The sequence below is a fragment of the Ursus americanus genome, chromosome 32 (genome assembly GCF_024610735.1).
Source record: "Ursus americanus isolate L20-20 chromosome 32, mUrsAme1.1.p, whole genome shotgun sequence".
Lineage (NCBI taxonomy): Eukaryota > Metazoa > Chordata > Mammalia > Carnivora > Ursidae > Ursus > Ursus americanus.
Window position 1 is genome coordinate 19,774,672 of NC_142158.1, and position 22,706 is coordinate 19,797,377.

The 22,706-nt window shown below is 51.0% G+C and overlaps 1 protein-coding gene across 14 annotated transcripts in view; it reads right to left on the minus strand.

The window, feature by feature from the left end:
• ATXN1 (ataxin 1) overlaps positions 1-22,706 on the minus strand; it is a 390,438-nt gene that overhangs the window by 10,128 nt on the left and 357,604 nt on the right. For all 14 annotated transcript variants that reach the window (XM_045811584.2, XM_045811581.2, XM_087858067.1 and 11 more), the window contains one exon: positions 5,724-7,803. In XM_045811584.2, coding sequence (XP_045667540.2) covers positions 5,724-7,643 — 1,920 coding nt within the window. In that variant the 5' untranslated portion in view covers positions 7,644-7,803. The remainder of the gene's footprint in view (positions 1-5,723; positions 7,804-22,706) is intronic.

Genomic DNA, 22,706 nt, shown 5'->3' on the forward strand with positions numbered 1-22,706 from the left:
TCTGGGAATCCCTGGACTTCCTGCTCAGTTTTTCTGGGGTCAACTTAAAACTACTTTATTTATTTATTTTTTTTTAAAGATTTTTATTTATTTATTCGACAGAGATAGAGACAGCCAGCGAGAGAGGGAACACAAGCAGGGGGATTGGGAGAGGAAGAAGCAGGCTCACAGCGGAGGAGCCTGATGTGGGGCTCGATCCCATAACGCCGGGATCACGCCCTGAGCCGAAGGCAGACGCTTAACCGCTGTGCCACCCAGGCGCCCCCCCCCTTTTTTTAAACTACTTTAAACAATAAAGTCTATTCATTAAAAACCAGCTATTAGCAACAACGAGCGTCTGCTTCCATAATACATGTAAGATCCCCTGGTTGGGGGCATGTGTATCACACATAGACTAAAGGAGTGCCTTTTTCTTTTTCTTTTTTCTTTTTTTTTTTTGGAGGGGTACACAGACACATAAACAGAAATGTGTTTTGATACCATTTCTTTCTGTTGGAGACTTTCTGGCATGAACCCAGAGAGGAGGATTATCACTGACAGCTGGACCAGAGCCCCAGCTCTGGGCTTTTTTGCACACGGGGAGGTCACTATCTATTTTTTGATACATTAGGATTCGATCCCACCAAGCTCCACATGTGAAATGCTGGCGTCGGTTTGCCTTGGCTGCTAAGGGACCATACAGACTTCGGTGCTGCTCGCATGAGGTCTGGCTATTTTTAGGCAGCTGCTATTAAAGCATAATGCCGCCCCGAAGAGTCACAGAACATAGCAGTCAAATTAGAAATAGTGGAATGAAAGAAAAGCTGTCGGGAGACGTGCAGTAAGCACATCATTATAACACGTTGTACTAGCGTGACACGCACACACACACGCACACGCGGGGGCCCCCCGGGACAGCTACGGGAGGTAAGTGGCACTGAATATTAAACAGCCACCGAGGAGGTCAAGGGAAGCAGTCACCTTGGGAGGATCTGGGAAGTGAGAGATAGCCCGATCACATCAGCAGCTCTCGAGTCAGGCAAGACACAGTCCAAGGCAAGTGTCACCCCAGAGCACTTTACAAATAAATTCACTACAATTCGACTGAGCAAGTTTTGAGTGCTCTTCAGAAACGCTGAGCCTGGGGAGCATGGGACAGAGGGATGAGGAGGCTGCTCACAGGCAGAACGTGTTTGCCCGATGGAAGTGGAGGGCTCCCCAGGGAGGAGGGGGGCTCCTGGGCAGAGGCTCGCCCACTGGGCACCTGGCAGAAGAAAAGCGCACGAAACCTCCGTTTCGGGGGCTCTGACCAATGCGGACGGCTGGGCCACCAATGCAATCCTCCGGGCCAGCTCACGCTGGCAGCAATCCAGTGGGTCTGTATGCACACCGGCTTGCAGGAGGGCAGTCAGCCCCTCCTGGAGAAACAGCGGTGTGGGTGCTCCGGAACTTTGTCCTTGTTTCTGGACCTTTCTAGACTGCCTCTTCATTCATAAATTCTTTTTTAGAGCATGAAGCCTTGTATTTGTTTTTTCAGAATCTAACGTTTCTCTCTTTTTTAAAGACTTATTTATTTATGTTCGAGAGAGAGCACAAATGCAAGGGGCCGAGGGAGAGAGAATCTCAGGCGGACTCCATGCTGAGCGGGGAACCAGATGTGGGGCTCGATCTCACAACCTTGAGATCATGATCTGAGCCGAAACCGAGAGTCAGCCAGTTAACCGACTGTTAACCCAGGCGCCCCTAACCTTTCTCTTCTCATGGCCCAAGCCACCTAAATTGAAGCAGGGAGGGCCCCTGACATTGTCGAGGGCCTACGGGGTGCTACACGCTGTGCTGGTTCCTTTGAACACATTTTCTTTCATGCTTACAACAACTCTCATTCTTCTTACTTCATCAGCAGAACGGAGGGCTGAGATGTATTTGAGCACTAACGGGTACCCAGTTTGCACACGGTCCAGGGCTACGGAGGCGTGGAAGATAAATCCTGACTTAGGTATTTTTAGCTCCCGGTCCTGCATTTTCGTAACCAGCTCACTTGCTTCCCGCCCCAGCAGAGGATGCCCCCCCGTCCTCTTGCTGAGCCATGCCGGCTCCCACTACTGTCGGGGGATCCCCTCTAGGACTTGCCACGGACTTACCCCATCTTGGAGAAAAATATCAAGTGGATTATATTTGGGAGTGAGGCCCCAAGGGAAGTGATTCTGTTGTCCACTGGGGCTTTCAACCGGAATCAGGGAACATTCGGGAAGCAGGGAGACTCTCCTACCTGGGGTGGAATGTGCTACCTGTCCCTCAGCAGAAGAGGAAGGTGACACAGAGTGGCCAGAAGGAAGTGTCGTGCAGTGCCTATGGTGGGAACAGATGACACCTGGGATTTTCCTACGCTCTCCCACAGCAGCGGGCCGGGGGACCGGGTGCAAAGACACTGCCTGTGTCGAGAAATACCGCAGCGGGGATGGCCGAGACACGGGGACGGTGACACATTCGCGACAGTGCTTTTCTCCCACACTGCCTCGTCGGGGGCTTCAGCTGGAGATTACACTGGGGGCGTCTTTCCACAATAACAATTAGGAGTTCAGCTCCTTAAAATAATCACCCAAACGAAAACCCTGCCTGTTTTAGACAGGAGGGTTTCAGTTCCCAGGGGGTCTGTGGGCTGATCAGGATCGGGAGGTCAGTAGAGATTCCCTCCGTGTCCCCCTTTGGTTTTTGGTGAGCGAATGCTGGCAGTTTCTACAAGCTCTGTTCTGCGGGGCAGAGAAGGCCAGGACTGCAAAAACGCAGGAGGCCCGCAATATACCTTGTACAAGGAATCACTTGCCTGTTTGAGGGATGAGAACAACGGCCGCTCTGAGGGAAAACCCCTCAGAGCCGACCGTAGCCCCGGCTCGGGGCCTTTCCCCCCACTGTCCGGAGGGGATGCTCACCGTAGGTTTTCTGAGGTCACACATGTCCCCGCGGCTCGCCTTCCACGTGGGAATTTCTGCCTGGAGTCATAACGCCATTCGGCGGGTGAGTAGAAAACCATCCCTTCTCCCACAACGTCCCCCATCAATTTTGTGATTTTGCTAATTAACTTAAACAATTTGCACAGCCCTAAATCTCCCCGTGGGTGCACGTGTTAGTGATTTCTAACGAGTTGAGAAGACACGGCTGATCTCCAGGCCAGGCGAGAACACTTCTCAGCGCCGCACCGATGAGGGCCGCGAGCTCGCAGCCCTCGGAACGTAAATTAACTCGAGATATCAGCTCTCTGGCTCCCATCCTCCTTCCCCTCTCGCCTTCTTTCGGAGTCTCTCCCGATCGCGCTCCTGTCACTCGCGGCAAGCACAGCTGCGGGGTATTTTAGCTGTGATGATGTCAGCCTGTCTCTGATAGGCTTCTGGGTAAAGTGACGAATCACGGGCCGTGTCGGGGCCGTGCACTTTTTGTTTTCCCAGCTTAAACCCCCAGCCACCTTTTTAGCAGGCGACAGCCCTCCCCAGCATGCGGCGCCCCCACGCGGGCCGCCCTGACAGACCTGCGAACAGGCCGTGACAACCATTCCACCTTCTCATTTGCACCTCGGCTGTCAGCAGAGACTCGTGGTCTGGCTGCGGAAGGAAAGGAGCCCTCCCGGGGAAGCCGGTTACTCTATCATTCAAGCATCCACGGTGCAAAGTATGGAGCCGGGAAAACACAGGGAGAGGCTGGCTTTCCAGAACGCCGGGTCCATCTGCGACCTTGAGAGGCCTGGCAAGCTCACGTCCACGAGGCTGCCAGGGTCTTGGAGAGGTTGCCTGCCCCCAGAGCTGTTCTGTATTCTCAGGGCGAAAAGAGGTGCGGGTAAGCAACCAGCAGCTCTGGAAATAACACCTCTTCCTGTGCCTGGCCCCGTTCACAGGAACGCTTGAAGGGCGGAAGGGGCCATGCAAAAACGCACTTTCATTCTTCTTTTCCATGCTTTGCCTGGAATCCGTTAAAAGACCACTTTGCTAAAGACAACTCGTTTCCCTTCCACCCATGCCCACCTCCAACCCACGCAGGCAGGCAGGAGCGAGCAGTACCTCCCGGCAGGGAACTCGAAATAAAGCTACCACTTAAAAAAAAAAAATCCTGATTTTTGCTTTTTTTTTTTTTAAATCTGAACTTCGAGAACTCTTTCTGGGATCTTACCAAAGACTGTAAGCCGATGGTGACCCTGCACCAGAACAAAGGGGGGCAAAAAGCTCTTGGCAGGGCAGGCCCTCCGACATTGTGTAAGACCCCACATCTGGTCATTCACAAGCACTTCTGGAAAACACTGGAAAATACCCCCTCCCCTGCAACTTGATGTCTTAAAAATACCCTCAAAACAGTCCACACCATTAACTAGTTTTTCTTTCGTTTTGTTTACCCAAACATCACCTATGCCATGACCGTTCTCAACTCCAACTTGAAGGATGCGCTGTCACTTTGGGGTTTTTCAAAGCCCTCCGTGGAAACATTCCCAGGAGAGCGGGGCTCAGGGCTCGAGAGCCAGGAAGCCCCCAGCCTGGGGGCCAGACCTGTTTGTCTCCAAGCCACCTGGACAGGGAAAGTGCTGTTTTCTATAAATGAGCTGTGGAATAGAAGCGTTCAAGTGATTTAAGACACCGTACAAGACTGGACTGAAGAAGACCGTGAAAATTCATAGAGTTAATAATACTTCTAGGCTTTAACAGAAGTGACCTTGACTGCACCTTACCCCTTGGGGTTCCTATTTACTACATGCTCAGGACATCACCTAGGACTCCCAGACGATGTTAATCAGGCCTGCGATTTTCTACACTCCGAGGCTTTGGTATCTTGGAGCCTTGCTGACTCTGGAGGGACTGCCCCTGCCACGGATAGCTAATTCCTTCCCTGGGAGAGAGATCTTCACAGGCACACCAAACGCCCACATTCCCCAACCACCTCCTCCACTGGGTTCTCACCTCTGGGCCACTGTCCACCTGCCCTCATCACCCCAGGCCCAGGTACCAGACACCCAGGGACAGCCCCTGTGCCCCAGAGCCCCCAGAAATTATTCATGCCAGCCAATCCTCGGCCTGCTTACCCCATGTCACTCACCGCTTCTCATGGAAACCACCATACAGGCTCTTGGCCGTGTTCCCTCCTGGTCCCCTCTGTCTCCTGACTGACCCTGGTGCTTCCCCATGCAGCCCCGCATGGCCCGCCCTGTCTTTTTGGGATCTTGAGTTTCAATGGCAGCTGTGTTCTCAACTGTCGGCCTCACCACCCCTAAATGATAACAGCACCTACATTTTAAAACACAGACATTGGAACGGGATGGGGTGACTGTAACCATCTATCTCATGTCCCCATCCTGACCAGCACGGTCTTTTCCTGAGAGCTAAAAAGGGCACAATGACCCCTCCAAGGGCCTGGAGCCCTGCAGCGTTTCTCCATCAGGGTTCCTCATCTAAGCCATAGTATAAAAAATATATATATATCTTGAGTGGTGATTTTCTGAATCCTACGGAGGATGGTACCTTACTAGCCCCAGTCTATAGGAGCACGGAAGTGAATTCGTTACAAACAGCGGATGCACTGGGGCTTACCTCTCTCACAGAACCTGGATGGAAAAGAGGATGGGTCTACAGTCTGGATATAAATGAAGACCCTGAACTCTCCCCACAGCACATTCGGGTCTGCCTCTTGGGAGACACTCATCTTGCCAGGAGAATGGTGACAGCAGCATGGTGGGTGCCCCTATCTGGGCGGGGGGGGGTGAACATTACCTGTGCTCGGTGCTCCCCCACGGCAAACTGGATCACGGCCACGCCGGGGTGGTGGCTATCCTCGATCCTCTCCACCGTGCTGGAGTCGATCTTCAGATCGCTGCTGATCTCGGCACTCTGGATGAAGTCTTCCGTCTTGAGGTCCTCTACCTTCTTGAGCTCCCCGTTGGCCAACTGGATGATGGAGCCTTTCATGAAGTAGGGGGGCAGTGTGGGGGGCGCCGCGGCGGGGGACGCCACCGACTGCACCACGGGCAGGTGGATCTGGGCCTGCACCATGGCGGGGTAGGCGGCCTGCGTGACCAGGGCCTCCGGGCTGAAGTTCTCGCTCTTGGGAAGGGCGGTGGTGACGAACGTGTGAGGCATGGCAGCGAACTGGGGCGACGACGTGGCTATGGCGGGGGCTGCCCCCGACCCCTCCACGTCGGCGCTGCCCACCGGGATGAGCAGGGGCTGCGTGCCGGGGATCACCAGGTGCTGGGGCAGGCTGCCAGCGTACGTGATCGCTTGCTGCTGGCTGCTCAGGTAGCCGATGACCGGCGCCTGCGTCCCCGCGTAGAAGGCGGTGGCCGGCAGGCCCACCGGGAGTGGCTCTGAAGCGCTGTGTGTGGTCTGGATGACCGTGTGGGGGGACAGCGTGGCGACGGCGGCGGCCTTCACGCCTTCGGGGCCCAGAGCCTGTTGGGGTGATAGCGCGTAGGACCGGTGCCCGGGCTTCCCCAGGTGCAGGCCGCTTTTGTCGTTGAGGGTGGAGGGGGAGGCCTCCCGGTGCGTGACCTGCTGCACCTCCAGGTCCGCGGCAGGTGTGTTGCTGGTGGGCAGGACCATCACAGAGGTCCGGACCCCCGAGGAGTCCCGGCCGCCATAGTCGGCGGCGCTGGGGTGGACCACCACGTGCCTGGACTCGTACGGGTGAGGAAGGGACTTGCCGGCCTTCACCAGGCCCAGGTCGGCTGAGCTCGGGGCCCCGTACCTCCGGCCCTTCTCCACCTCCCCGTTCAGGAGCTCCTTGGCCTGCATGGCCTGCTGTAGCCTGCCGCTCTCGGCTTTCTTGGCGGCCTCGCGCGGCACGAAGTGGCTGCCGGAGTCGGTGTATTGCACTACGACCTGGGGGGAGGGCCCCAGGGTGAGCGTGTGTGGGATCATCGTCTGGTGCGGGTGGAGGTGGACGGGGATGGCCGGAGGAGAGGCTGTGCGCCCGGCGCTCTGCGGAGAGCTGGAGATGTGGACGTACTGGTTCTGCTGGGTGGGTGGGGGGGACCCCGGGGTGATGAGGCCCGGCGTCCTGCCCAGGTGCTGCTGCTGCTGCTGCTGCTGCTGGGGCGGCGGCGGCTCAGCCTTGTGTCCTGAGGCTTGGCTCAGACTGCCCATGTTGGCCAGCAGAGTGGAATAGGCCTCCAGCTGCGAGCGCTGGGATGGAGTGGTGGCCCCCGCAGCAGAGGCCACGGCACTGGTGACGGGGCTGGCCGTCGGGGAGATCAGCTGTGAAGGGATGAACCCGGCGTAGGGCCCGCTGTACTGGGAGGACCCGATGAACTGGAAGGTGTGTGGCAGGTGAGCGTACTGCACGGGGGACACCGGCGTCCCGGACTGCGGGGGAGGGTACGCCGCGGGCAGCGTGCTGGTCGCCGGGACAGACCTGGGCGCGCTGGGTGGGGAGTAGTCCAGCCCCGTGGACAGCGCTTTGTGTAAACCTATTCCCTGTTGTAAACCGAGCTCCACTGAAGTCCCCGCCGGGCCGTGCCTGCCGCCCCCGTGGGTGCGGCCACCGGGGTTGCCCGGCAGCCATGCCACGGCCTCCGCCCGGTGGTTGTCGCTCGGCGGCACGGCCGCCTTCTCCTCGGAAGGCCGGCTGGTGGCGGGGATCTCGCGCTTCTTGGGAGGCAGGCATTCGTTGCTCCGCTCTTGGTTGGATTTCATTTTTCGCCGTCCCCCCTCCACGGTGACTGTTTCACTGTCTGGCTGGCTCTGGTTTTAGTCTGATACATGGAAAGTCACATTTGATTTCTGCAGGGGATCCAGGCTCTTCATGAGGAATCATCTCCCCGTGGGTGCGATCCTCCGGCAGCAGCTCTGGAATCTGGGAAAAAGGAAGAGGGTGGGGACGAGGGGAAGAGGCAAGGTAGGAGGAAGGGAAGGAGGAAAAGGAAATCAAAATATCAGACTGAAACTCGGCCTCTGGCTTCACCATGAATTCCCAAAACCTGATGAGAGCCCCAACGTGAAGGCACAGAAAACACTGGCCCTCAGGAAGATATCGAGCACTCAAAACCTTCAAGCAGATGCCTTCTTCTTTTCATTTTTTAATTTTTTAAAAAAGTCTACTCCAGCTTAGCATGGAGCCCAACACCATGCTTGAACTCACGACCCTGAGATCAAGACCTGAGCTGAGATCAAGAGTCAGATGCTGAACTGACCGAGCCACCTAGGCGCCCCACAGCAGATGCCTTTTCATGGCATTAACAACTCCCCTAAGACCATCTGCATCTCCTAAGACCTGTTTCTCAATACCCTCTCTCCCTTTTTTCTTTTCTTCTTAGAGGGTAGATTATTTATTTCCTAAATTTCCTTTTCAGAAATGCTGATCCCTTCCTCATCTCTTCTTTCCCTTGCTGGAAAATCAAATGAAGCCCACAGGGAGGGTGACATCAGGGAAAGTCAGCCTCAGATGCAGGTGCTGGGAAGGAGCAGGTGGAGAGTGGGGATCCTGAGTGGTCTTTGGGCATAAGGTCTGAAGCCTCATCTACCAGAGCTACTACTCACAAGTTCTGCCTGACTCTGGGTCCATACTCAATCCACAACCATTCCCTCTTCCCTCACACACACACACACACACACACACACACACAGTACACATGCCAACTCAGCAGAGGCAGCCAAAAATAATCTTTTGCTCTACAAGTTTCCAAAGAATTCCCAGTACAGCTACTCATATGGTAACAGAAAGCCAAAAGAATCTGCGAGACAGTTAAAAACTGAATATGGTTATGGTTAAAAACAAGAATAAGAATGCGCTAATACGGCGGATGCATCGAAGGTTCTTTCACATGCTCCTTTCATTCCTCTTTCTTTTTTTCCAGGTAGTCTCTGAGTTTTCTCTTCACACTGCCCTTTCTCCTTGGAAAGGGCCAACCCACCACTAACCCTAGAGATGAAACCTCTTTCAGATCAGTCAGACCCGTGGCTTAACCCTGGATCTGTAAATCGTGGGCTGGGAGCCAGGTGTTATGGACACACATCTCAGTCCCTCAGTGACCAGTGAGCCCCGAGTTACCATGACTGTGGGCACATGGATGCCCACTGGCAACAGGCTGAACATCAATGGCACCAACAGGAACCGGGCTAACAAGCAGCAGGTGTGAGTGCCTCCTACCGGCAGCAGCTGTAGACAGGAGCAGTGTGGTGTGCTGGGATCCTGGGGCCTGGGCATCAGGCTTTGGGAATGTCAGGCCCTGGGGGGTTTTGGCATTTCTCCAAATGCTCTTGCGAGCAAACACAACAAGACAGCAGACTTCTGCACCTGAACCTTGTCGACACCCAAGCAATGGCGACATCCCTACTGTAACATGGCCTCTTTCCTTTTTCCTCTCTGCCTGCACCAGCTTCTCCCCCCCAATCAATGGTAACTTTTGTTTGGGTCCATGATTTAGTGGTCCTTGCTGCTCTTGCTTCAGCAGGATCACTGAATGTCACCATAAAAGGGCACATGACACAAAAGGAAGTCCCCATCCTTAATGGTTGTGATCCAGGTATGTATGAGGTGAAAGTGTATAAATTCGGTGTCTCAATGTCAAAGGTCATTTCAGTAACAACAGGATTTGTCATGTGACAAGAGAGGCACTTTAAAGACTGGGACGGAGGGGCGCCTGGGTGGCTCAGTAAGTTAAGTGTCTGCCTTCAGCTCGGTCTCAGGTCATGGTCTCAGGGTCTTGGGATCAAGTCCCGCATCGGCCTCCTTGCTCAGCAGAAAGTCTGCTTCTCCCTCTCCCTCTGCCTCCTCCCCACCAGTCGTGCTCTGTCTCTCTCCATCTTTGTCTCAAATAATAAATAAAATCATTAAAAAAAATAAAGACTGGGATGGAAAAGGGAAGAGATCTAGGACATTAATGCTGGAGAAATAGCTGTGTTGAAGGAGTAATGTCAATTATTTGCCCTCCTGACCTAGGGCTTTTAGAAGTCCAAAAGAACTGTGTTCTGCACAGCCTTCTTTTATAAACAGTGCAGCACATAATTTACACACAGCATTTGCAAATCAATCAGGATGACAGTGCTATTTCTCTTCTTTTGTATAGTGATAAGTACTGTTTTTTAAAAAGATTTATTTATTTATTTTAGAGAGAGAGAGCATAAGTGTGTGAGCGGGGTGAAGGGCAGAGGAAAGGGAGAGAGAGAGAATCCTCAAGCAGACACCCCACTCAGCGCGGAGCCTGCCTCAGGGCTTGATCTCTGCACCCTGAGATCCTGAGCTGAGCCAAAATCAAGAGTCGGGGGCTTAAACAGAGCCACCCAGGCACCCCAGTGCTATTTTCAAAACAATGACAGAACAAAATTAAACTACAAAATTATAAAAATCAGTGGCCCCTTCTGGCTGCTTAAAAAGTACTGACAATGATCTTTTATCTTTAGATTTCAAGAGTCACTTAAGAAACAATTGTATAAGCTCCCACATTCCCAGACCAAGTAGCAAAGAAGTCATTTAGGAGATCTGCTCAAAGCAAACTGGTCCATGCGCCCCCTGCTGGTTCCACAGCAGCACTGCTCCAATAAAACCCCACAGGATTTCATTAGGGATGTTCATGCAAGAGTGATATGTCAGAATCCAAAATGAGAACATTTGCATATAGTAGGCCCAGCCAGTAAGGGAATAGGTTAATTAGCCCAAGGCAGCTCGAGGGAAGAAAAAGCAGCAGCATTAAAGTCCTTTCAAAGCCAAGCAAAATGTCAAACACATTCAGAAGAGGTCCATTAGCAATGCAAATGTAAAATTGCCTGTACAACCAAATGCACAATATACAAAACTAGAAAACCCCTCTGAAGGTACTTTTTAAAGAGCCCAGCTTTAGTGAATCTGAAAAGGAATGCTGACTTGGTTCTCAGTAGTGACTTGGTTTATTTATAGTGTTCATTTGAGAGACACTGGCTTAGCTGGTCCTAAAGGTCCCTTTAGAGACTCCAGGGCTGGTCTTCTGCTAATGGACCACTAAGATATATTGGCCTTAATGCACAGATTCAAATTCATTCTTCTGAAAAACGATCCACTGATGAACATCTTTTCCAGATAATACTTATGATTAATCCAGGATCCAGAGATTAACCCAGGAGCTGGAAAAACTAGGGCCCGACTGATAAAAAATTTCAATCTATCCTCCCGCTACATTTAGAAGGAACATGTCTCCTATTTACCAGTGCAGCTTGGAGGAGACAGGGGCTCTCTAATTCCGGGGGCATGTGTCCCTTCTCTATGCTCACCCGCTCTGTCCTATCTGGATCTCCCATCAAGGAGAAGCACTGTGAGGGGAGGGATTGAGTCGCTGTATTTCAGAGAACCACCAGAGGGCGCCACAGTTTGCCACCAGGTCTCTCGAAGGCTGTTTGATTATTCACGGCATTGAAATGGCATTGAAATAAGGGAGAGGTATATTTTGAAGGTGGAATAGCACAGAAGGGTAAAAAAGGAAGAGGGAGAGAAAGAGATACAAAAAAGAGAAGAAGAGAAAAGGAGAGTAGGATTTTTGCTTTTAGGGTCTCTTTCTAGCTGCAGACAAATGGCCTTAGTGTCCCTAATTACCTTCTTGGGGCTGAAAAACACCAGCGGTTCACCGGGGCCCCTGGGGAGCTCACTTCTGGATGAACAACAGAAAGAGTTCTTCCAAACACTAAGCTACCAAAGAACCCCATATGCAGATCCCATTGTGCAAACATTATTATTGAGAAAGGTACTCGATGAATCAAGGCAAACTTACACAGGGTTTGCCTGAGAATCTCTGTTGTGAATGCACTCATCTTAACTGTCTCTATGTCTACATTTCTCTCTCTCTCTCTCTCTCTTTAAAATTTAGCTCAGTGGCATAAAGGCCTTGCTCTCCAAAGTGCGTCCTGAGACTAGCAATGCCAGTCCCCCCCAACCCCCCCCCAGGAGCTCTAGAAATGCAGGATCTCATGCCCCCCCCAGCCCTCCTGATTTAGAATCTGCATTTTAACTAGATCTCCAGATGATTCATATTCACAGAAAGGTTTCAGAACCTCAGGTATGAGATTAAATTTTCTAATCATCAGCTCCTCAACAAATTAAACATCTCTAGCCTCTCTTTCTGATGGAGTAGTTTCTGAGAAATGAAACTGGGTGCTGTATATCCAAATGCAGAGTGGATGGAGCCTTGGAGATAAGCAGCTAATATTTCAGGAATATTCACGAGTTTATTTTGGGGTCACTTAGACTCCACGTAGTTCTAAGTAATGAATGCTCCTTGTCTTCTGGTTTTTTGTGTCTTCAAAAAGTATAGGGAAACACTTAAAAAAAAGCCGATATCATCACTTTGATACATGACTCCATCATCTCCAAGAAGAAAAACAAAATTTAACAAAAGAAGCCCCATGCTTCCATCTCTGCTATAATTCAAAAAGTTTCCCCCATTACCATTGATTTACGCTGTTTCAGAAATGATGGGAAAACGAGACGCCTCTGAGCTGGCAGATGTGTGAATGTGTCCCCACTGACTCCATCTTGTAAATAACAACGAACTGCTTTGAGTGGGAGCCACTCCTTGGAGCTTGATACCTACAGTCCTAAAAAGGCACCCCAAAGGCATGGCAGTAAACTGGGTTGGTCTGCCTAGCACGCCCCATGGTGTGAGTTTCTCTGTTTGAGTGGATCCCACTCACGAGGCACGGTTTCAGTGTTAGAGAGGAAGAGATGCAGACAAGGAGCTTGGGTAAGTTCTGGAAAGACTGTATGAGCATTTAGGAGACAGAATATCTGGCCCTGATGGGCAAGGTCAGCAGGGCACAGCAAGGATTCTCTAAGTCCTGAATGTGTCCATCTTCCTTTCTGTTTTATGCTACTGCTGAACTGGAAGGTCTGTGTTGTGCGCTGCAGAAAGCGCTTGATTGAGGTTAAATATTAAAAGTAGGCCTAACCCTGTCATCCGTGGGGCTTCCAGGATGGAGAAGGGTGTGTTGGATGAAAGTACAATTAGATACCTTCGCTGCTGATTGGACAAGCATGCCCCGAGGGAAGGGGATCACACATTCATCAACTACTTACTTCCTTTCTAGTATGTACCGTGGGCCTTAACTGTTCAATGTCCACGGGGAGCAAATGGAATGCCAGAACTCTGTTTTTAGTTCTATTCTGCTCTACATTTTATTGGCGTTTTTGTTGTCATGTTTAGAGGCAACAGAAAGCTGGAAGAGAAGCTTTCTGTATCACGGCAATTAATAGTCAAATACAGGGATCCTGCCCTTTTTGAAAGTTTGTGTTACACACTTTGCTTTTGCTAAAGACGTACATTAGCACCTGCTTTTGCGAACCAAAAGAAATCCAAAGAGGATTTTGCTTTTACAAAACAAGGCTAAAAGCAAAGGTAGCGTTCAGCATCTGTTTTGCCAGGAGGGACTGTAGAGGCAGCATGAATCCTGAGCTGTGAGAGTGGCGCCACCAAGCGCCTTTTCTAGGAACTACACCCAGCATCTCGGCATCAAGCCGCCATAGTTTGAACCGTGTCTTGCCGCATCTGGGCTTTATCTGGATTTATTTTGTGCATCTGTTAGCAAGATGTGTCCTGAGGTATCAGAAAAGCCTAAGAGAGGTTAATTTTGGGGTCTGGGAACGCTCAAACCTTCTCCATGTAAATTAATGATAATTGCTTCTTCACTTAATATCATGTTGGCGCACAAGAGTTTCCGTAGGAACGCTCTACTTTCAGATAGTGGGGGGAACCTATATATCCTCAGAAGCTGGAAGTGATGGCACAAAACCAAGAAAATTAAGATTCATGAGAATACATGTAAATGCCTGCCCTCGGTTTCAATAGCTCAATTCATCTGATAGCAGGGGCTGGAGCGATCTGGCTTAAGACTGGTTCAAATGAAGGAGCCCAGGAATCTTTTGTTTGACCGTACATGTAATAGGAACCAACAGTTTGGTATGGGGCCTGAAAGACTGGAGTAATTACAAGCTTCACTGATAAAAGCCCAATGTTCAGAATAAAGGGATAAATACTGCAACATCATATGTTGGTAAAGCCGTAGTCCCAGGGGTCAGGGCACAGTGGGGCGGGTCTGGGGTGGAATGGTCGGGTTAGTGGGTGGTCTGGACATAAGGCAGGCAAGTAACAGAAGAGCCAACAGAGAATGTATGGCTTGGGGAAGTACAGGAGAAGCTGGATTGTAGATGCAATGCTCAGGTCTATAAAGGGCTGTCCCTGGAAGGCAGGAAAATGGAACATTACGTGAGTATGTACAGTAAAAATCAGAAAGTAATCAGAACTGTTAAGAATGGGCTGGGCTGCCTAATGAGGCAGGGATCCCTGCATCACCCCAACCATGGGGACCGAGTTTGGAGACTCTAGTTGATGGTCCTTGATAGGTGGCACAGACCGCTAGTCCTTCCAGGTGCTCAGGCCACTTACTTCTATATTTTTTCCCATCACAAAGATTTTGAGACTCTGATTTTATCTGTGTCAACGGGGCTTGCTTATTATAAGCCTCGCCTAGCTTCCAATTTTCTTTTTGCTGTGTCCTCAATGAAAACTGCTTCTTTGCCCTCTCTGCTCTGCCTAGCACCGAGCTTCACTGGGCAGGTCTCTTGGTCCAACATGAGGTAGCTTCAGAAGGGGATGGAGGGCCCCACCCAGGTCTCGCTAGGCCAGAGACTTCTTGAGAGGTGAGTGCAACTTTGCATAAAGGCTGATATCCTCACCCCAACACACACAAGGCCCCCCCTTCTCTCCTCTGCATCCTTAGACATGGATCTTGACCTTCACCGAAGTGCAGAGAGCTTGAAGAGAAACATCAAAGAATGACAGCTTGTCATCCACAGTCTACACAAGTACCTAAGGACATGAAGAATACCTAAGTGTTTCCCTTAATTTGTATCACTAATCAGACAGGGTAGGGGACCCCCAAAAGGTATGTCCATCTGGAACCGGTGAGTGTGACTTTATTTGGAAAAAAGGCAATGTAATTAAGGATCTCAGGATGAGATGATCCTGGATTATCCAGGTGAGCCCCAAATCCAATGACTAATCTCCTTGTAAGAGAAAGACAGAGAAAGATCTGAGACGCACAGGCAAGATAGTGGAGTTATATGGCGCAAAGCCAAGGAACACCAGAAGCCCCCTGGATGGAGAAGTCTAGGACAGATCCTCCCTAAGAGCCTCTGGAGGGAGCACTGTCCTGTGGACATCTTGACTCCAGATGTGGCCCCCAGAACTGTGAGATAAGTTTCTAAGGTTTCATAAAATACATTTGTGGTCATTTGTAATGGCGGCCCCAAGAAATGAATACAAATGGCTTCCACTGATCGATCATCTAATACATGCCAAGAACTCAGTAACTCAACTCAACTTATTTACCCCTCACAACAAACTCTTGGGGTTTGTGCCTCCATGAGGACACAGGCTTGAGTAAGGCCCCAGAGTCAGAGGGGGTCTAGCACTGGAAACGACTTTCTTGTTCTTTCCAACCATGATGCTAGGCAGACTGATGGACTGGGACACACCATGGAGATGGCAGCCCAATGGCAAAGCTCTTTCTCTTCCACATGGGAAGAGACAGGACGCAGAGAGGTAAGAGGGGGAAAGATAGCCAAGGAGTCTGCACACCGTAGTCAGCGCTAATCATGGACTGTGGCCAACGCGGTATTCAGCGCCATGGCCCGGGGTGACTAAGGAGGAGAGACCAGGATCTTGTCACCTCACAGCACCACCCAACACCCAGCTCAATGCCACCCACCCAATTCTGGCCTGGGTCTTAGGAGAGCTGAGCCCCCCGAGAGGACACTCCGCGTGGCTCAGACATGCAGAACCCTGGACACGAGCACACTTGCTCCCCATCCAGCATCACAAAAAACAAGTTCAAGTCTGCGCTCAAGGGGGAGGTGCCCTCCACCAATGGCCACGATGCACACCGCACAGTGCTTCCCTTTGAGGTGGGGACTGGCTGTGGACACAGGGATCTGCCACCACTGATAGCTGGGCTTTTAGTAGGACGAGGAAAAGGCAGAGGAAACAGCCGTGCTCTTCATAGCAGGGGCACCGTGAACAATAGTTTTGGGGGCCCGTTCATCTATAGATTTTTTTAAAAGCTTTTATTTATTTATTTATGAGAGAGAGAGAGTGCAAAGGGGTGAGAAAAGGGAGAGAGGGATAAGTGGACTGCGCTGAGCGTGGAGCCCGATGCGGGACTCGATCCCACCACCCTAAGATCATGACCCGAGCCAAAACCAAGAGCTGGCTGCTCAACCGACTGAGCCACCCAGACACCCCTCACCTATAGATTTTTGTGGTAACAAGTACCATCACTAAACATAATGGAGTGATCGGAAGATCGGAATCCATGCAGAAGAAGACCACCGCATCTGGGTGCTGCCTGGCTGGGCGTAGCACTGAGGGACTCGGAGTCATCCTTCTGGTTGAAAGCCTCGACCAAGATGTCGGAGGGGATTCCTCAAGACACACGGCTGCTCTGGCTGTTCTTTTCCTGCTAAATTCCTCCCCCTGGCAAGCAGCGACACCGTCGTGTCCCTCGTGCCTAAGTGGGGCTCCGCTCTTTGCTACTGCTGCGAGCCACGCGGAGAGACAGCCTTCCCTGAATTTGGGTGAAACTTGACTCAGATTCCTGGCTTCTGCCATTACGGCTCCTAGCCAACATGACGACCATGAGACGGGGGGTATTCTCAGTGGGTTCTGCCCCCCTCCACGGAAACACCAGGAGATCTGTCCTGCAGATGGGGTCCACCACACGGGGACTCGGCCCACGTTCGTGCGTGCTGGAGGACAGGATGTGTGAAAGAAGAGGGAGCGGGCGAAGCCCGCAGCTGGGCTCTGCTATCCCTGGAAATAGGCTCACGTGGAATGTCACTGCAGCATCTGGGGAGCCAGTGTCCCCTGGCAGCCTGCCCGTGCTGGAATTCCTGGAAAGGCTCAAGACGGAAAAATAATCACTTGGAGGGATAACCATCTGGATTGAAACCGGTCCCAAATGAATTGTCCAGTGGAGTTTGAGTTTTTAAGAAAAGCTGGAAATGCCTTTCTGTCAAGACCTTCCTTGGCTCAATACACAAGCAAATACCTTTCTGCTCTCGGGTAGCCTGGGTACGAGTTGCGCTACCCAGGGACACCCAAATCTCCGTGTGTTCACCACTCTGGCTGAACCCCTCACTTGGTGGCTCTCACCTTGCCCTAGAATGAACTGTTCTGCGGGCAGTGGCGCTTGGCCCCCTTCACTGCTGCTGCGACAGGTGCAAAGAACTGGCTAGAGTAATACAGAGTCGGGGCTGGGAGGACAAGAATCTGTCTTTTTTTGACTCTCATTTAATGTTCTTAGCACTCCATGGGTATATCTCCCCACAGAATTCATTAAGCATTCATACCCGTTGGCATATATATGATATCAGGATAAATATTAATATTATTACATGAATACTGATAGGAAGGAATATTATGCATATGATATTATATGAATACTGATTGATACATATCAATATTATTATTACTACCAATAAGAAGAAGGACAGAGCATAATAAAAAGAATAAGCTGTGGGTGGGGAGGGTACAGGTTCTAAATCTGGCTTCACCCCTAACTGCCTATGTAATATATTTTCTCCTTTAACATAATTTTATTTTTTTTAAAAAAGATTTTATTTATTTATTCGACAGAGATAGAGACAGCCAGTGAGAGAGGGAACACAAGCAGGGGGAGTGGGAGAGGAAGAAGCAGGCTCACAGGGAGGAGCCTGATGTGGGGCTCGATCCCATAACGCCGGGATCACGCCCTGAGCCGAAGGCAGACGCTTAACCGCTGTGCCACCCAGGCGCCCCTCCTTTAACGTAATTTTAATCTTAAATTACACACATGCCCCATTGAGGGAGGCGAGTGTTTCAACAATGTGTCATGCTGTAATTAATGTCTCTGCCAATTAATTGGGCACATGCACAGCGCCTGGTATAACGTACACACTCAATAAAATAGTAGCCATCGTAATTTTAACGCGGCAAAGGCTTTCTTGTGAAGTCCCAGTTGCTGCATCCATCTGCCGCTCATCACTCCTGGGCTAAAATCAATACAGTTACCTTCAAACAATCAATCCTTTCAAACATCTGGATTCCCCCCCCCACACACACCTGTGATTTACGTAAAAGAGAAAGTCACGGATATCTGAGCATTTATTTTCTTTCTTCAGTTGATCGATGGGATTGTAATAGTCCCCAGTGCACAGGTTCTCATTGGCACCAAAGAGCGTGCAAGCCACTCAACACACACAAGGAGAATAAACAGAAAGGGGGCTGCCAAACTCAAGCTACAGGCGTTTCCTGGTGAAGGGTAAGTGTTTTGGTTCCTTGCTCCTGCTTTTCCACAATACTTCTTGGATGAGTAATTCCCAAAAGGCATGGTGGAGAAATGCAGACTCTTCTTTCCACATCCCCCAGGAAGGCTGCCAGCTGTCTCCTTGCACACACTCTGCTCAGTCCTGCTACACGTCGCAGAGCAAAGCACCAGCAGAAGCTGGAGGAGGCTCAGATTCTAGTAGCCACCAGGGGCTGGATCTCCGGGAGATCAGACGGCCCAAGTTTATGAACAGAGAAGGTGAAAATCTCCATCAAGTTAGAAAAATGCCTTTCTGGCACGAAGGCATTCTGAGGGGGTCTCAAAGCATTCAGTGCCCTTGATGTGGCTGGAAGGAAGGAAAGTGAGAGCTTCTGAATAATCCCTCAACGAACAAGGCATTTCTCCATTCTCTTGCTTTCCCTCTTCTGGTTGTTTTCCAGTCTCTAGGATACTGTACCATTTTTCAGTCCTCTTGACGACAAAGGCCCTGAGACCTCCTGAGACCCAGCCTCCCCAGGGCAAAGCATGTATCACAGAAGTCACTGGGGCTTTCTTAGTGCAGGCTAGAGTGATGCCTTTCAGAGAAGTAACAACCAGTATATTACGATCACTCCATGGCAGAGACAAGGGCGCTCAGACTCAGGGTGTAAGAGACTTGCCTAAGGTTACGTGGGTCACAAATGGCAGAAACAAGATGAAGATCTTGGTGTATCTGCTACAGGAACCTGGGTTCCCGTTCTCGCATTGGACAGTGGATCTGCTGGTAGGCAGTGCAGGATTAACCGAACTCCAAGACAGGTCTGGCCTCTGGGACGACCTGTCTGATAGCAGTATGTCTGTTTGCCTGGGGGCTTGGCCACCAGACTGTCTAACCACGTGATTTACTAGGATGGGGGTTTTGGGCCAGGCAGTATCTGTTCGGACCTCTGGAGGAACACAGGATTAAAGGTATCCATTCACCCGACCTCTGGGAGGGTCTGGGGACAAAAGAGCAGCCCTGCGGGTGGTAGGCGGTGAAGCCCCCATAAAAACTCTAGGCACTAAGGCTCAAGTGAATTTCCCTGGGGGGCAATACTCCCTGCGGACACATCATGGCCAGAGGAGACAAGACCCCCCAGCTCCCTGGGGAGAAGGTGCCTGGAAGCTCAGCAGCTTTGGGCTCCCCCAGACTCCTTTCAATATGCCTCTTCCCTGGCTGATAGAAGTCTGTATCCTTTCTCTGTGATAACCTATAACTGTGAGTATAACAGCTTTCCATGAGTTCTGTGACTCCTAGTGAATTCTCGAAACTGAGGGTGGTTGGGGACGCCCCCCAAATTTGTAACTGGTGTCAGAAGTAAGGGCAGTCTTGTGAGAACCGTTCTAACTTTGTATTTGGCCCACAAACTCCTTCTTACAGCTTCTGATGATTATACACTTAAACAGATCAAGTGATAAACAGGGAACCCTGGGTGGCTCAGTTGGTGAAGCGTCTGCCTTCCGCTTAGGTCATGATCAAGGGGTCCTGGGATCAAGCCCCGCGTCGGGCTCCCTGCTCAGCGAGGAGCCTGCTTCTCCCTCTGCCCCTCTCTCTGCTTGTGCTTTCTCTGTCTCTCTCTAATAAACAAATATAATATTTAAAAAAACCCACACACACAATAAATGAAGTCCACCAGGATTCATGGATGAGAACAAATCATTAACCGACGACTAGATCAGTCCAAATCTGTGTCCCTCCAAACAGTGGCCAGGCAAACGAGAACAGAAAGAGGGAGGAGAACATGGTACCCGGCATAATCCAGTCTGGGCCAGGGCCCAGTCGAGAAGGCCTCCCCATGGCAACTACCCCATGGCACACGCATATAAGAGCATCGAGTGGCTCAATTTTCTCGGTCCACAGTTCAGAGTATTGGAGCAATGGGGGCAACCCACCAGCTAACTCGCTGGTGTCTCAATATTCTGCACATCTGCTGAATGAACGGACTTGCTGGAAATCTGCCACGGCCCCTGGATACTGACCACCTCACCAGACTGAATGGAGGGCTGGGCCCCATCTGCTGGCTCTCCAGATTTTGGAGGAAGTACTTTCTGCAGAACACAAAGGAAGTTGCCCACATGCCCGGGACAGTAGTGGTTTCACCGTGTTCTTGGTTCTGCTCAACGACAAGTACGTCCGCGGCAGCCGCTCTGGGCTGAGAGACAAGAAACCCAGGAGCCTTGGTCATGGGGCCTTCCTCTCTGCACCTACAGACTAAGAGGTCAACCCTCGCTGCACATCAGACTCACCCGGGGCGGGGGGGCTTTTAAAAACAATACCAACGTCCAGACTCACTCTAGATGCCTAAATCTGAATCCCCAGTGGTAGGGACCAGCACTGGCAGTTTCAAAGATGCCCCAGGGGATTCTAATGTGCAGCCAGAGGTGAGATCACACACGTGGGCTTTGAGTTCCTTCTACCTCCACCACTCCTTGGCAGAGTGTCTCAATGATGCTTAAATACAGCCTCCAATCCTCTGCCCCACCCCGCCCACATAAAGACGGTGTTCCCGGCTCCTTTGGCTGCATTTGGAACATTAATTACACGTCCACCACGAGATACCACTTACACGCCCATGAGAATGGCTATTACTTAAAAAGAGGGAAAAAAAAGAAAAAAGGAAAATAACAAGTACTGGAGAAGATGTGGAGAAATGGGCACCCGTGCGCACTGCTGGCAGAACGTACAATGGCGCAGCAGCTGGGGAAGCCAGTCTGGTGGTTCCTCAGAAAGTTAAATGTGGAATTCTCATGGGATCTAGCAATTCTCCTTCTAGGTGTGCACCCAGAGGAGGCACAAGCAGGGCTCAGAGGACCCTGTATGCCAGGGTCCACAGCAGCATTATTCACAACAGACAAAAGGTAGAAATGACTAGACTGTCCATCAGCAGATGCATGGATAAACAAGATGTGGTCTGGCTATACAAGGGGCGATTTATTTTTCAGTATTTAAAAAATACATATATTTTTATTTATTTGAGAGAGAGAGCATGAGTGGGGGGGAGGAACAGAGGCAGAGGGAGAAGCAGACCCCATGCTGAGCAGGGAGTGCGATGCAGGGCTCGATCCCAGGAGCCTGCGATCATGACCTGAGCCGAAGGCAGATGCTTAACCAACTGAGCCACCCAGGAGCCCCTATTATTCAGTCTTAAAAAGGAAGGGGATTCTGATAGATGCTACAAGATGGGTGAATCTGGAACCAACATGCTAAGTGAAAGAAGCCAGACGCAGAAACACAAATAGTGTACAGTACTCCTTATAGGAGGTCCTTAGAATGGACAAGCTCACAGAGATGGAAAGTAGAACAGAGGGGACCAGGGTCGGGGAGGCGGGTGGGAAGCTACTGTTTTAGTGTGTACACAGAGTTAGTTTGGGATGATGAGAACGTTCTAGAGACAGATAGTGGGGATGGTTGCACAAAAGTGTGAATGTGCCCAATGCCATTGAAATGTCCACTTAAAAGGGGTTAAGATGGGAAATTTTATGTTATGTATATTTTATCACGATAAAAAAGAATTTTTACAAGGCGTGATTTTAAAAGTCTGAAAATCCACTGCAATTTTGTTTTCAAACTGGCTACCCCCCCCATTCTGCCTGGAGCTGCAGGGCTCGTCAAACACCTGCTAGATATCGCCTGCTTTCCCTGCTTGGACTTCAGGGCATCTTTAAAAGCCCTCAAATGATACGCACCTTTCCACATTCCCAACAGGGATGACGAGCGATAAAAAGGGAAGGAGCATGATTTTCAGGTGGCATCCCCAAACTCTCTGCTGCTGGCTCAGGACAGAGGGCTGGCTGGCATCCCCATCCTCCTCTGTCCCCCTGTACTTTATCCCCAGGGCATGCCAGCCCCACCCTCTGTATCGGGGACAGCAAGCCTTGGGGGAAGGGCCACCTCGTGAATATTTTCAGCTCTGCAAGCCATGCGGTGTCTGTCACAACTCAACTCTGTCCCCGTAGCGTGAAAGCACCACAGAGAACACATAAGCAAGCGGCTGCAGCTGTGTCCCATTCCAACCCCGAACATGCGGGGCTCCAGGCCCTTGGGTGTGCGTATCCCTCTGCTCTGAGCACTTTCCACGCCATCCGCTGCCCCACCGCAAATGGGCCCTGTTGCCTGTTTTCTAATCCAGTGGTTCTCACATCTGGAGTCCCAGATGCTGCAGACGCCAGTGTCTGGGAATCGTACTTTGAGCACCATTGTTCTAAGCTATCTTTCACGTTCTCTTTCCCAATCCCATATCCTGTGCCTCTCCTCCGCGTCCTGCTCTATTTTCTCTCTCTCTCTTTCTCTCTCTCTCTCTCTCTCTCTCACACACACACACACACACACACACACACACACTGTCCTACAGCTGTCTGCTCGACTCTCCTCCCAGTCCCGCCCCTGGGCCCACACCGGCCACCCCCTCCACGCCT